Genomic DNA, 16,851 nt, shown 5'->3' with positions numbered 1-16,851 from the left:
AACTGGATTTTAGTCATACATGGACAGATTTCATTAAAACTTGGTACTTATATTACACATTTAAAAAACCTTGATTCGCATATTTTATTTTCAGATTAGATTCAAAATGTCTGACTGGTGGGCTTTTTGATTTAATGAGTGCTTTTTCAGAGCCTTATCTCTGACATAACTTGATATGTTCAAACTTATATTTTTTAAACTTAATGATAACTCATGAAGTCTAAATAATATAATTACATGTTTGTTTTTGTAGTACATTTGGCGAGATTAAATCCATCCGTATTCCAAAGAAAGCATCTGGTACACACAGAGGATTTGGGTTTGTTGATTTCCTTACAAAGCAAGATGCCAAGGTGAGGGAATGAAGGGGTGAGGGGGAAATTACTGCTGCAAAGATTGTTATTTTTGTGAGGAAAATTTTTAACATTCCTATAATTTCAGTTGCATGTTTATTTTACACTTCATGTGTTGTATCATGGAAGGTAATAGGAGAGAAGAGAGGATGTTATTGTTCTTCCCTGTTCCATAATCACTTTGATTTCTTTACTTGGTGAACATTCTCATATTACATGAAATTACATGAATTTATTACATTCCAGTCGGCTCAGAAACAGTCACAATTTTCACAATTGATACCAAAATCACACAACATGACCAAGTCACAAATGCTTGTAAAATATACACAGTGTTCATGTTAAAAATCGTGATCCAATAGCAAGTTTCCATGATACTACCAGAATTATATTTATAAGTTGGTTTGTCAAGAACAGACTGAAAAAAATGGCAAAACCTGCAAAACTAAAAATCTTTTTTTTTTTTCAATATCTCACATCATAGCGCATGTGATCGACTGAGCTTATTCAATTGCTGAGCTGATTTTTAAATTTCCATTTCTTGACTGGTGTTATTACTATTTATTGAAACGGTTAACTTTTTATTGTGCTGAGGATTCACTGTGATGTGACTCAGGAACTCGCAAAACCAGTTGACATATTGTTTATTCAGTCATTTTAAATTTGAGCTTAGTGGCACTACTTTTTACATATCAATACACTTGGGTGACCAGGCGACATATAACACTGTTACAAAAGAATGTATTCTGATGCATAAAAGAAAGTCCTAAAATATCACATACACAATCACATTATTTTGTAATTTCATCTTTTTTTAAATAAAAACAATTCACAGTCTTCTTTGATGTATTCCCTTCACAGAGGGCGTTTAGTGCTCTTTGCCACAGTACTCATCTTTACGGAAGGAGGCTCGTCTTGGAGTGGGCCGATACTGACTCCGACTCTGTGGACGCACTAAGAAAGAAAACAGCAGCACATTTTCATGATGGTTAGTAACAAAAAAAAATATTTTTTTTTAAGTTGGGACGCAACTATTGCGACAGTTTAATAGTGAAGCTTGGGTCTTGGTTGTTGTACTTTGGTCCTTTGGCATAGAGGGCGCTTCACACATGCATTCAGTCATAAGCATAAACAGTTCAATATAAATTGGTATCCATGGTGATCTCACATTCTTACGTTTGTCTGTCAAAACATTTTAGATTTACCGAATAAAAGACTCAAGAAATCCAGTGTGATGGAGGATTTACTGAAGACAAGTGAAGTCACAGAGGACAGCTAACAAAACGAGGTAATGAGTGAATGAATTTTTTGCAGAAGTATTACCCCCGGTATCAAAGGCGGAGCTGCGTCATGAGAAGTTCTACGTTGTTAAGACGCACACCACTGTACCATGTAATTCTATGGGCTCTGCGCGCGCTGCTGTGGAACGTCGGTTGAAGAGCCGGTGAAAATAGCTAAATTCGAGAAAACAGTAGAAAGTCAACTTTGAAGTAATCCTCAGCAACCAACTTTATATATGTTACACACGCAGGTGTAATCTTGTTACACTGTTCAAAGGGGTCTCAACAACCATCCTAAAGTACTGTTTTCTGTGAGTTTTTGGCCTGGATGTCCACCCCTGAGAATTGATAAAGAGTCAAGGACGCTCATCTGCGAACTCATTCTTATCTTAAAGACACATGATTATTATGTAACTGCTTCATTTGTATGGTTTAGTTTCCTTTTGATCATCAGCGGAAAATTATGCCAAATTACATCAGAAAAATTAATAATAACCTCAGTATAAAATAAAACCTCTGGTATGCAATTTATTTTTTTTGAACACTTGGTGGCGCTATACCTGGTTGACTGTTTTCTTTGACATTTTAAGCAGTCGATAGTGAAAATAATTCACAGCTCAGTTAAAGTTGTTGGCTTGCTGAATCATCAAATGGGGTTGTTGTATTTATTACCAGGTAGTCAATCAAACTACTTTTTGAATATTGCAAGTATCGAAAACATAAATCTACATTCCTTGAAAATTATACCAAGAATGACCTGAAATTTTTAAAAGAAATACTGCTTTAATATTCTATTCAATTTTTTTTATTGTTGATACCATCCTACCACATTTATTTTTTTTCTATATTCTATCTGTTTAACATGTCATATTTTTTAAATAAAAAAAAATAAAATAAAAACAAAAGTAATTTTTTTAATAACTAGTGGTGGCAGCATTATTGCTTACTGCATACTGCTGATCTGCATTGACCTTCGACCTTCTCTGTTGTCAATCAGTTGAGAGTGCCTCTTTTTGGCTCTGATTACCATACTTTCCTAATTTCACCACTAGAGTGCAGCAGACTGGCTGACTATTAAATGTTTACAGCTCCAATACAAAGATTAATAGGCAGTTGTGAAAGAATAGTTCATGATGTACTGGTGTGTCTCGGAGGAGGCATTTCCTCAAACTGTGGGCAGTAATGTCTCCCTTCATTGTCAACCCACTTATTCATGATTTTTTATCGCCTAGCGTAAATTTTGATGGCTTTAGTTGTAATTTATGATGGCAAAGCCAAGGTTACTGTATGATATCACGTCAATATCTCTCTCTATCGTTGTAAATCAGCAATTGACGACAAAAATAAAACCAAAAAAATATGTCCAAATTTTTATCTTTTACATTATATTTAACGACAGAATTAATTATTTTTTGATATTTTACGACCAAGGAGAAAAATAAAAAAAATGAATAGAAAAATATGTAATTAATGTTTAGCAATTAGCTATATGTCAATTTGGATTCTTAAGAAATTTGCATTTTAATACGCATGTTTTGAAATTCCAAAACTCTAATTATAACTCACATAACCATATAATAAGTATTAGTTCCACATTCTGTCCATCCAGGTGGAAAAAAATATATTAAAAGAGCGTTAAGTTTCGAGTATTAAGCAATTTTACATTAAAGATTTAAGTTTTATGCTCTGTAATCTGATGTATTTTTTGATTATTTGGTACTATTGATCTGTTAGCCCTGAGAGGTCCTTCTATTTAGCTGAACTACGGGCATATATGCATTGCCGATATGTGCTCAATTCTCATGAAGGTCAGCGGTGAAACAAACTGCTGAAAATAACCATTGTTTTTTTTAAATTAACTGGATTTGTAAAGAAAAAAAGGAAATGAAGAAAAAAACATAAAAAATTGAAATTGTTTTTCCAAATGTTCTGCTGTTATTTTCTGAGCGTTTAATCAGGTTGGTATGCTGCGTTGATCCGATGCAACTGCAGCCCAACATAAATTTCTCGTATTGCATGTACCAAATGAGGAAATTCACCAAACACTTGTCTTGCAGTTTATTTCTTGTTTGAAAATAATTATTGAGTTAGGGATATTTTTTCTCCTCTCTGGTGTATACAAAATTATCAGCTGATCAGGCCACCTGAGCAAGTGAGCCCATGTCAAAAACACAGCCTTGATATAACATGCAATAAAACTTAATATGTATTTTGCCTTGTATGTCTTTTTTTTTTTCCATAATTGCCCCCACCCTCCTTACTGTTACATGAAAACAATTCTTCTGATCAGAATTGGGTCTTGGGTTCCTTAATCAGTGTCCTCATCGCGTACTTTTCCGCTTTGTATTTCAGTATGACTGTAAATAGCTACATAAATATATTACACATCTCGTACCATGCGAAGTCTATCATGCGTGTAGTTAGCTGCATATATCACCAGCGTTGCTTGAATGTTTTGTGTTCATGTCCATTTCAATTCTGCTGAAATCTCTAGCCAGTATATTAATGAGGTAGTTGTCAGTGATAAGGGCTATGTTGTCAATGATGTGCCTACCCAAGCATAACTTTCCTAATCCACCTTGAGTGCGCTCTTCTCACATCAGATTGTGCACTATTGATGCTCAGCATCTCTTTTACTCTCATAGACATGCACCTCTATTTTGTGTCTATTTTAGATGCATGTTTATTCTGCTACTTTATGTCTATTTCAGGTAATAACATGTTCATTCCCTACTCTGTGTCTATTTCAGTTTTACATGTTCATTTTGCTACTTTGTGTCTATTTCAGCTACATGTTCATTTTGCTACTTTGTGTCTATTTCAGCTACATGTGTATTTTGCTACTTTGCATCTATTCCAGTACATTTCTTTAATGTTGCCCATTGTCTATTTCTGATGCATGTCTATTTTGTTTCTTTGTGTTTCAGCTACATGTACCTGTTCATTGTGTTAAGTGTCTATTTCATATGCATGGTTATACTGTCACTTTTTTTCTGTTTCAGTTACACGTTCATTGTGTTTCCAAATTGTCTTTGTCAGATAGTGTCTTTTTTTGCTGCATGTGTCTATTTCAATTACTTGTCTATTTTTCTACTTTGTGTCTATTTTAGTTACATGTCAATTGTGCTGCAGAAAGATGCATGTCTATTTTGTATCTATTACAGATTTTTGTCTATTCTGTTACTTTGTGTATATTTCAGTTCAATGTCCTTTTCGCTGTTGATTGTCTATTACATGTCTATTTCAATACATGTATGCTTATAATGCATTACTTGACTAAATTGGCACATTTCATCTCAGCGTCTATTTCTGATACGTGTTGAATTTCAGATATGTGCATACTATTTAAATATTGTGTTGTCTGGTACTGTCTGTTTCAGGCACAAGTGCATGTGTTCTGTTGCAAAGTGTCCATATTTTTTATATATTTTCAGTGTTCTCATCAGACATGAAACATTTGCCTCATGGTTTCATTTTCTTTCCCAGGTTTTTTTTTTTACTCTCATTAGACGTATTGTCTCACAAAAATGTAAGAAAATATAAGTGACATAAGTGTGGAATAAAATTTAAACATAATAAACATTTGAGTACATTGTCTCCACAATAAGGAGAACCAAATACTTCATTTCTGTCTTTAGTTTCACATGGATGGGTGATTGTCTCTTACTTTTTAAAATGATGGAACAATCCCCCCCCCCTATATTTTAAATTTGTTGCAACAACACTGTATCTGATAAATTTCTTTTATACTACCTATTGTTGATTTCTGATAAATTGTCACCAAGTTCCTATTTTACCTCTGTACAAATTCACATGTTTCGTACATTTCTGGTGTTTAATTTGTTCTCTCAAAAATTCTTATTCCATTTGTATGCATTTCACCAACTGCGCTATATTTCCTTTATTAGAAGCACGCTTCCAGCAGAAAATTTATCTTGACCTTTTAGGTCACTATTTCATGATATTTCGTCCAAATTTTCTAATGTGAATTCTGGCTGAACTATATCAAAATATGACAGAAGATGAGCTTAGTTGTAGTACATATACAAATTCGTTATGTAATTCTGACAGAAAAAATATAAAACTTAGATGTAGTTGTTGCTTTGAGATAAAACGAAATGCTACATTGTGTCTATTTCACATACTACTTTGTTTCATTATTATTCTCTGCGTCCTATTCAGTACCATTTCCTGTGTTCAATTTCTTTTTCTCATCTTATCTATTTCAGTGACATCGTGACTTCATTGTTTAATTGGCCCGGTTTGTACACAGTGTGGTATACAATATGTATAAGCATTGCTATTAACGCTATGATTTGTTTCGCCTTTTGACAGCACTAATGTTTGTTTCATTGTTGCTTCACCACTCCAATCATCAATGATGGGTTATGATGATCTTTTAACAAAATTGTGCAATAATCTCCACACACACACACACGCATACACACACACACACACACACACACAGTGTATTATTTATGAGTGTATTTTCCGCTCTCTGGCTTTGTGAAATATACATGGTGTACATTTCCTGGTTTATAACAAGTACCCATTTCATTTCTTTCTGATTACACCTTGTGTCTTGAATATTTAAGTTATAATGAACTGTGGTGGATGTTGCCGTTGATGATGATGATGATGATGATGATGATGATCTTTTTCACTCTTCTCTCAGAATAGTGAGTCTGTTCAGTCATACATTGAGCAATTCGTTGTGGTTTTTTTTCAATGTTAACAACTATTTTGCAATTTTTGTTGCCTTTCATAAAATGAACTTACAATTTTTTTTTTCAAATTGTCTGATCAATACAAGTAGGTAATGGAAATTTATGCCAATTTGGTTCACAATTAACAATGAAATTATAGAAAAATACGAAAAATATACCAAATTTTGGCGGGAAAAATTTTGCATTCAAGAGGTCAAAAATAATTTGTGATGTTTTTTTTCTCTTGAAATTATTTTTACTGATTCATAATCTTGAGCTTATTATAGTTGTTGCATGTAACTCTGCTTTTCAAAATTTGTTTTCATATATTATTAAATTAGATTGTTTATCATTTATATAATTAATAGCTTTTCTTACTCTAATGCATATTTTCTGTAATAGTTATCACCTAAAAAAAACGTCATGTGAAATACTACACACCTTCAAATGATTAGTTTTCAGAAATTCTTTTCAAAGGAACTCATCACGACATTAATTAGCTTATCGATACCAACGACTCACCTCCAGTATGCTGCCCTCCGGTGACAGGCACCTCACTCATTTCTTCGCAGTGGCTGACCCTTTGGTTGGCATATCAAGCCAAAAGGTGGGGGGAGGGTGATATTACAATGTAAACTTCACCCCCAAGTGAAACAAATTGGCTTGGGATTTAAAGTAAGTTTGTATAAATAAATAATGAGCCAATCACGAGATATCGGTCGATATTGCCTCTGTCGCTATGTTTTATCTTAAAATATCTAGTGGACCAAGAATACATGTCTGTGCGTCTTCAAGCCAGGAACTAAGCATGAATGGTGTTATTTGTAATTAGTCGGGTTATTCTACCGAGGATTGAGATGTTATCTGGGTGTCACATTCTGTCAAGTACTGGTCAGCCTTCAATGAATGTGAAATCTACATATGGCAACGGGCTTGTTGAAGATGATAAATACAATAAATACGAAAACAGTCAATCCTGCATATTACTTCTGTTTGAAGACTTCCTCTTCACCAACAGTATTGCATTTCCTGTTGGATGGATTTAAATGCTTTTTAATTTCAGAACTGTGTATGGTCTTGTAAGCTGAGTTATAATAGACGAAACAAACAAAAAAGCCATGAAAATAAATAATGAATAAATAATTTCCCAAAGCCAGAATTTTTTTTTTTTCAAATTAGGAGGAGTATCCCCCATTGTGAACACCTTAGCTGGTTTATTTCAAAATTTTACAAATTTTTAGATTTTTTTTTTTATTTTTTCTCAGTAATTACTAAATAATTTCCAAGTTGTCATACAGATTGTGAAACTCACAAAGTTCGCTTCACTGGTCACAAATATGGAAAATTTAAAACACAAACCACACTAATTATAGATGTATATTTCACATAAGATACTAGTTTTCTTTTCATAATGCAAAATTCCCTTTATGCCCCCAATATTGACAAAGTATTTTTTAAGCTTACTCAGATTATGTTGTCATTTGATATTCTGGTAATTTATAGTAACCATAAATAAGTGTTATCAAAATCTGCAGTTGATGTGTTTGTATATAAAGACCATAGACGCACAAATATGATACGACATCTATATTTTGCGCATTCATGTTTTAATGCTCTTATGCTTCTAATGGAGTAAATACTGTACCATAATGTCCAACGAAAAATTTGCAGTTATTTTCAGTGTTCGAAACAGAAAAGTTGGTTTGTTCATAATCCAATATTGCAATTGAAACAGGAGGAAAAAACTTCGAACAAAGCGGAATATTTCAACAGGTGCAACAAATTTCGTTGAATTTTTTCCTCCTCAAATTTCAGCAGCATTAGCAGCAGTGACCCATTTCCATGGAAACAATCGATTACACAAATTGCCTCCACAAATTGCTTCTGATTCTTTGCCCGCCTTGCTGGCAGCCATCTTGGAATGAAAATTAAAATTTACTGTCTTTTAAATTCACGGTACATTTTTTTTCACTGAAATTCTAATCACTACGAAAATAGCTTGCAACTTTCAGATAATTTGTCTAAAATATAGCTTTTAATTAAGATTTTGAATTTAATAGGCAGTTGTCAAAAATCAATAAGTAATAAATAAATACATTATTTAACTTTACGTATTGTTACTATTTTTAAATTTGTTCTTTTAAATTTTCAATTATTAATTAGACTTTCAACTATTATCCAACAAAACATTGGATTGTTATCTTCTTATTTACGATGCGTCACTATACACTAAAGATAATTACTCTCTCCTGTGAATGACAAACTCCGCAAGGGTCACTACCATGATCACTAGATCGCTCCTGGGGATTCCTGACCAAAATTGTTTTTGAAAACCTAGTGTTTTTTTTTTTTTTTACTGCTTCATTACAACTTAGTCATCCTGAGGATTTTTTTAAACTGCAGATAAAAAAAAAACGCTTCCAGTCGGCTGAGAAATATTTGATTATTTACCGCCGGGTTTCTGATCACAGACTTGTTAAACAAAATGTACAGCACACCTGCCCCATCCATCAGCCATTTTTCCACCTTCTGATTACCGTCATCATGAAACCTTAGCGATAACAAACCGACAACGGTACTACATACAACACACCATTTTTTTTTTTTTATCTTTCCGGGCCATTAGCCTTGGATAGTCGTAAGTGAGGTTAATAAAAAGCCCAGCTGATATGCATCTTAAACTCCAGTTTGCGAGATAAAGCAAAGCAAACGACAACAACGCTTGATGGATAGGGGATTGATAGTGACAGGGGTTTGTCAAGTTTCACTAATACCTTGTCGCCGTCTTGGTTTTATTTTATGCGACAATGATTACTACTTTATCAGTGAGGAGATGCGGTAGTGTTTCTAATTACTTTATTATTCACGTTGAAGCGTCATCTTTCTTGTCCTCCTTCTCTTGTCGTCAATTAGAACGAGAATCCTGTCATTCATGAGATTACGATTCAAATTGGATTCTTGATTTTTGACACCCCCCCTAAAAAGTGTAACGTACCACTGCAAGTTTTTTCTGCCTTAAAGTTTTGTGAGTTTCACACATGACAACAGTTTGTCTATTAATTGGTAGTAAAGCCTTTGCAACAGTTTGCAACATATATGGTAGTTTCATTCTTGGCAACCATCTCTATGGTAGTTTCATCCTTAGTAACCTTCTCTCCTATGTTAGTTTCATTCTTGGCAACCAACTCTCCTATGGTAGTTTCATCCTTAGTAACCATCTCTTCTATGGTAGTTTCATCCTTAGCAACCATCTCTCTTATGTTAGTTTCATTCTTGGCAACTATTTCTCCTTTGGTAGTTTCATCCTTAGCAGCCATCGCTCCTATGTTAGTTTCATTCTTGGCAACCATCTCTCCTATGGTAGTTTCGTCCTTGGCAACCATCTCTCCTATAGTAGTTTCAACCTTGGCAACCATCTCTCTTATGGTAGTTTCATCCTTGGCAACCATTTCTCCTTTGGTGGTTTCATCCTTGGCAACCATTTCTCCTTTGGTGGTTTCATCCTTGGCAACCATTTCTCCTTTGGTAGTTTCATCCTTGGCAACCATTTCTCCTTTGGTAGTTTCATCCTTAGCAACCATTTCTCCTTTGGTAGTTTCATCCTTAGCAACCATTTCTCCTTTGGTAGTTTCATCCTTAGCAACCATCTCTCCTATGGTAGTTTCATTTTTGGCAACCATCTCTCCTATGGTAGTTTCATCCTTGGCAACCATCTCTCCTATGGTAGTTTCATCCTTAGCAAGCATTTCTCCTATGTTAGTTTCAACCATCTCTCCTATGTTAGTTTCAACCTTAGCAACCATCTCTCCTATGTTAGTTTCAACCTTGGCAACCATCTCTCCGATAGTAGTTTCTTCCTTGGCAACCATCTCTCCTATGGTAGTTTCATCCTTGGCAACCATCTCTACTATGTTAGTTTCAACCTTGGCAACCATCTCTCCTATGGTAGTTTCAACCTTGGCAACCATTTTCCTATGGTAATTTTATCCTTGGCAACCATCTCTACTATGTTAGTTTTATCCTTGGCAACCATCTCTCCTATATTAGTTTCATCCTTGGCAACCATCTCTCCTATGGTGGTTTCAACCTTGGCAACCATATCTCCTATGGTAGTTTCAACCTTGGCAATCATCTCTCCTATGGTAGTTTCATCCTTGGCAACCATCTCTCCTATGGTGGTTTCACCCTTGGCAACCATCTCTCCTATGGTAGTTTCATCCTTGGCAACCATCTCTCCTATGGTGGTTTCAACCTTGGCAACCATATCTCCTATGGTAGTTTCAACCTTGGCAATCATCTCTCCTATGGTAGTTTCATCCTTTGCAACCATCTCTCCTATGGTAGTTTCAACCTTGGCAACCATCTCTCCTATGGTAGTTTCATCCTTGGCAACCATCTCTCCTTTGGTAGTTTCAACCTTGGCAACCATCTCTCCTATGGTAATTTCATCCTTGGCAACCATCTCTCCTATGGTAGTTTCAACCTTGGCAACCATCTCTCCTATGGTAGTTTCATCCTTGGCAACCATCTCTCCTATGGTAGTTTCAACCTTGGCAATCATCTCTCCTTTGGTAGTTTCAACCTTGACAACCATCTCCCCTATGGTAGTTTCATCCTTGGCAACCATCTCTCCTATGGTAGTTTCAACCTTGGCAACCATCTCTCCTATGGTAGTTTCATCCTTGGCAACCATCTCTCCTATGATAGTTTTAACCTTGGCAACCATCTCTCCTTTGGTAGTTTCATCCTTGGCAACCATCTCTCCTATGGTGGTTTCAACCTTGGCAACCATCTCCCCTGTGGTAGTTTCAACCTTGGCAACCATCTATCCTATGGTAGTTTCAACTTTGGCAATCATCTCTCCTATGGTAGTTTCATCCTTGGCAACCATCTCTCCTATGGTGGTTTCAACCCTAGCAACCATATCTCCTATGGTGGTTTCAACCTTGGCAACCATATCTCCTATGGTAGTTTCAACCTTGGCAATCATCTCTCCTATGGTAGTTTCATCCTTGGCAACCATCTCTCCTATGGTGGTTTCACCCTTGGCAACCATCTCTCCTATGGTAGTTTCATCCTTGGCAACCATCTCTTCTATGGTAGTTCCAACCTTGGCAACCATCTATCCTATGGTAGTTTCAACCTTGGCAACCATCTCTCCTATGGTAGTTTCAACCTTGGCAACCATCTCTCCTATGGTGGTTTAAACCTTGGCAATCATCTCTCCTATGGTAGTTTCAACCTTGGCAACCATCTCTCCTATGGTAGTTTCAACCTTGGCAACCATCTCTCCTATGGTAGTTTCAACCTTGGCAACCATCTCTCCTATGGTAGTTTCAACCTTGGCAACCATCTCTCCTATGGTAGTTTCAACCTTGGCAATCATCTCTCCTTTGGTAGTTTCAACCTTGGCAACTATCTCTCCTATGGTAGTTTCAACCTTGGCAACCATCTCTCCTATGGTAGTTTCAACCTTGGCAACCATCTCTCCTATGGTAGTTTCAACCTTGGCAACCATCTCTCCTATGGTAGTTTCAACCTTGGCAACCATCTCTTCTATGGTAGTTTCAACCTTGGCAACCATCTCTCCTATGGTAGTTTCAACCTTGGCAATCATCTCTCCTTTGGTAGTTTCAACCTTGGCAACCATCTCTCCTATGGTAGTTTCAACCTTGGCAACCATCTCTCCTATGGTAGTTTCAACCTTGGCAACCATCTCTCCTTTGGTAGTTTCAACCTTGGCAACCATCTATCCTATGGTAGTTTCAACCTTGGCAACCATCTCTCCTATGGTAATTTCAACCTTGGCAACCATCTCTACTTTGGTAGTTTCAACCTTGGAATTCATCTCTCCTTTGGTAATTTCAACCTTGGCAACCATCTATCCTATGGTAGTTTCAACCTTGGCAACCATCTCTCCTATGGTAGTTTCAACCTTGGCAACCATCTCTCCTTTGGTAGTTTCAACCTTGGAATTCATCTCTCCTTTGGTAGTTTCAACCTTGGCAACCATCTCTCCTATGATAGTTTCAACCTTGGCAACCATCTCTCCTATGGTAGTTTCAACCTTGGCAACCATCTCTCCTTTGGTAGTTTCAACCTTGGCAACCTACTATCCTATGATAGTTTCAACCTTGGCAACCATCTCTCCTATGGTAGTTTCAACCTTGGCAACCATCTCTCCTTTGGTAGTTTCAACCTTGGCAACCATCTCTCCTATGGTAGTTTCAACCTTGGCAACCATCTCTCCTATGGTAGTTTCAACCTTGGCAACCATCTCTCCTTTGGTAGTTTCAACCTTGGCAACCATCTATCCTATGGTAGTTTCAACCTTGGCAACCATCTATCCTATGGTAGTTTCAACCTTGGCAACCATCTCTCCTATGGTAATTTCAACCTTGGCAACCATCTCTCCTTTGGTAGTTTCAACCTTGGAATTCATCTCTCCTTTGGTAGTTTCAACCTTGGCAACCATCTATCCTATGGTAGTTTCAACCTTGGCAACCATCTCTCCTATGGTAGTTTCAACCTTGGCAACCATCTCTCCTTTGGTAGTTTCAACCTTGGAATTCATCTCTCCTTTGGTAGTTTCAACCTTGGCAACCATCTCTCCTATGGTAGTTTCAACCTTGGCAACCATCTCTCCTATGGTAGTTTCAACCTTGGCAACCATCTCTCCTATGGTAGTTTCATCCTTGGCAACCATCTCTCCTATGGTAGTTTCAACCTTGGCAACCATCTCTCCTATGGTAGTTTCATCCTTGGCAACCATCTCTCCTATGTTTTTTTAGCAACCATCTCTTCTGTGGTTGTTTCATCTTAAGCAATCATCTTCTCCTATGGTAGTTTCAACCATGGCAACCATTATTTCCTGTAATTGTTAAATAGTAGACATAGGAGTTGGTAGTCTATGTGCCTTGGGCTACTGCAAATTTCAAGCCAAGCCTTGTGTACTGCCTTGCCAAATCTATTCCCAAGTTTTTTCCTACCCTTCTTTCTGTATCATCATCACCTATGTATTTCTAGCTTTTTGGATTCCTTATTGTCATCTGCCTTTTTTCTCTAATTTATTTTTTACACATACTATCTCCCCTGTCTCTTTATATCGCCCGCCTCGTCATATCTTCCCCCATATATGTATCCTCTTATTCATCTTTCATTTCTACCTGAGTATATCTCCAACATGTCCTGCAATTCAACATCAATTCTTGTCCCGTCTTTGCCTATCACCTGATCCTATATTTATCATACGTTTGGCCCTGTCCATCTGTTCCTCCACCCAACTTTAATTTGTCTGTCTCCTTCCCTCCGTCCTTCAGCCTTCAGCCTTCTCCTGCATCTGCAACCCTTCTGTATTCTGCTATCCAATCTATGTGCTCCACATTCGGAATTTAATCAATCTCTATACACTTTTTCTGATCTGCTCAAAATTTTTACTCTATCCTAGCCCATCAACTCAATCTTGTATTTTTCACATGGAGTATTTCTTGTTTTGATGAATTCCTTTTTCTCATTTTGTATGATGTTGCATTTTTGCATAAAAGTATCTATATTCCAAAGTTTGATGTCGATGCATGTTTGTATCATTGTCATGGTAACTGAATAGCAAGCAATTGGTCCTCTGTTGTGCTTAGTGCTTATTTTTTTCTTTTGTTCAAATTTTGGTTAATTACTGTATTTGCTGTAATAGAAGCGCATATAAACCCAAAATTACGTTTGTTGTATACTGAATCGGTAAAAATACTTATTTTGCTAATAGAAACAACTGATCTATGCTACTAATAGAGAAAATACTGTATATAGGGAATTTGTAATGTATAGTTTTTTTGTTTTTTTTTAAAAAGCTGTAGACTCCAATCATGATGTTGTAATACTTAATTCCATCTGTTGTCTTTGTGCATATGAACTGAAATTTTTTCTCAGATCACCTAATTTTTAATGGGGACAATTTTGGTGCTCAGAACCAATGATTTGAACTTGTTAGCAACCACTCTGCTGACACATGTCACATTCAAATTGGTTTCAATTGATTGATTCAGTGGATTACATATTAAGCATTTCATATAGTTTTTTTTTTTATAATTTGATTAAAAATGGCCGACTAGTGGCCAGAATTTGTATGCAACATGTTTTAAACTGCTGTGAAGTACTTTATTTTCACTTGGAATTTATTTTTGGGATGAATAATAAAATCCAGCAACAATTTCTTTTTTTCCCATCTTTTCCACTTAAATCAGCTAAAATAAACTTTAAACAAAACTGCCAAAATGTCTTTTCAGTAAAAATTAATTGGAGCAAAAATAAAGTATTTTATAATATGATTTTCAGATGAATTTTGTACCAAATAATCATAATTTCTCGGTAATTTTTGTGTCGAATAAATTATGTTGGTATAGGTCATGACGGGTAACAAAATAGAGTTTTAGATAGATTAGAAAAATTTTTTTTCAGGTTTTTATAATGAAAAAACGTACATGTATCACTTATCAGGATTAACAAACACACAAATATACCTATGATAGACAGAATACCGGTAAGCAGTATATCGACATCCCGAATGACAAATTACAAGTTGGCAAAACGGTAGTTAAGTTTTGTTTTTTGTTTTTGCTCCAGTGACAGTTATCTGAGCTGTATTGCTGTGACGGGAAGTACGGTTACAGCTTTGATAATAACAGCAGGTAGAAGCAGTGGAGTACATCCTTCTCTTAATGTTAACCTACAAATAGGCGATTGTTTGAGTTGCATCGTTGTGTGAATAGTTGGGCCATTAACGACAAGCGAATGAAAAGAACGTTTAACATCCTCACTAAAAGTCAGTTTCATAAAATATTCGGCAGTGACTTCCTGTCGTATTATAAACACTGTGACATCATACATAATGCTTAACCGAGATAACAATTTTTTGAAATCACCTGCTTTTTCCTGTCTCCAATGCCTTCTCCTGCATTCTCTGTCCCCCGAATGAAAAGATTAGCCTTCTACATTGAAATGCGGCAACGGCAATCCCTGTAGAAGAAGAAAGCGGCCACATATGCCGTTGCTGAGAACGTTTAAATTTTAATGAGGCTTAAAGGTTTTTCTAGATGATGGGATCTGATCCCCCTGTCTGCCGAAATGTCCAACTAACTCAGTCATCAGAGACTGTTGTTTCAATCATGTGAGAGGGTTTCAAAATCCGTGCTTCCTCTTCGGTGTCAAACGTACAGGTTACATTGAGCTTAACATTTTCAATTTTCTCATCTTCTAATCTGCATAAAATTTGACAGTTTGAACTTTTATGAGCTGCAAAATAGGGTACCGTTTTTTATGATAAATGTCGCAGAAAATAAGTTTTTTTTTTCAAAAATATTAAAAATTAGATATTGCATCTAAGAAAGAAATTTTCCTGCAGGTGAATGAAAATGAAAAGTCTGAGGTTAAATTAATGTCTTTTGTAGGTTTTGCCCCCCCCCCCCCCCCGACAATTGAACAATTTTGCCAAAAATCTGCATAACATCATATCCATATCTTTTATTCCTGAATATCGTGCAAAAAAAAAAAAAAACAGCTTTACAGAGACTTGAAAAATGATACTGTTTTTATCTTTTATATTAGGATTTTTTTTCTTTGCTTCAGTTCCCATAACAGTTGATGTTCCAATGCTTTGAAGAAAAAAAAAAAAAGTATCTCCCCCGAGTTGAAATATAGTGAATGTATGTTTAATACTTGGGAGAAATGTCGACATTTGCTTTCACACGTACATGAAGTGGCTTGTTTCATATGCTTTAAGCAACAAACTGCGTTAATAGGCAATAGTCTTTTGATTCACGCTCCACACTAGATCAATTTTTTATTCCATTTTCAAGCACTTAACAAATTTTGTTGCAAGCAGCCTTCTGGCAAACTTCCTAGCATTTTCCAGCTGCCTCTTGTACAGTAGAACTTAGAAGATCATTCAGTAATATTGTTTTTTATTTTATCTATTTTTGATGTTAGTTGTACCGGGTTTATACATCTCTGTTGGTCGTCTGGATTGGTTGGTCATACTTCTATTGATTGTGAGTGTTTTTATAACGTTCTCCTAATTTATGCTAATTTTGACTCAAATTCATTTTGCGAGTGTTAACTATATACAGTTCTTGGCCAGAATTAATTAAATTGAGATTGTCTAAAGTGAATGTTTTCTAAAGTAAGTTTTAGTAAGCAAATACATGTGTGGTTGTGCTGTTAACAGTTGGGGCAGAGGGGGGGGGGGGCACTTTGTATATTTTTGCAGTTCAGCGAAAAGTTACCCTTAGGGTGAAGGTTTTTTTTTTAACATAGTCTGATTTTTTTGGAGCAGGAAGAAATCTGTTTTAAGTGGATGTTTGATGAAGAAGAAACATTATTACATCAAAAATTAGTACAGTAGCGCTCCTTAGACATGGCTTCAACCCATAAATCTTAATGAGAATGAAATTAACATTGAAAGTGAAATAAACGTGCATCATGAGAAATTAACATTTCGATTACGGCCGAGTTAATGACTAT

The 16,851-nt window shown here is 35.8% G+C and overlaps 1 protein-coding gene across 2 annotated transcripts in view; it reads left to right on the top strand.

Annotated features, from left to right (window-relative positions):
* LOC100371574 (putative RNA-binding protein 19) overlaps positions 1 to 16,851 on the top strand; it is an 87,656-nt gene that overhangs the window by 31,855 nt on the left and 38,950 nt on the right. For both annotated transcript variants that reach the window (XM_085491202.1, XM_085491203.1), the window contains exons 24-26: positions 254 to 353; positions 1,215 to 1,341; positions 1,553 to 1,641. In XM_085491202.1, coding sequence (XP_085347328.1) covers positions 254 to 353; positions 1,215 to 1,341; positions 1,553 to 1,632 — 307 coding nt within the window. In that variant the 3' untranslated portion in view covers positions 1,633 to 1,641. The remainder of the gene's footprint in view (positions 1 to 253; positions 354 to 1,214; positions 1,342 to 1,552; positions 1,642 to 16,851) is intronic.

Source organism: Saccoglossus kowalevskii, chromosome 16, assembly GCF_978046115.1.
Source record: "Saccoglossus kowalevskii chromosome 16, keSacKowa6.1, whole genome shotgun sequence".
Taxonomy (NCBI): Eukaryota; Metazoa; Hemichordata; class Enteropneusta; family Harrimaniidae; genus Saccoglossus; species Saccoglossus kowalevskii.
Note: the sequence above shows the minus strand (reverse complement) of the source record. Positions and strands in the feature narration are given on the sequence as shown.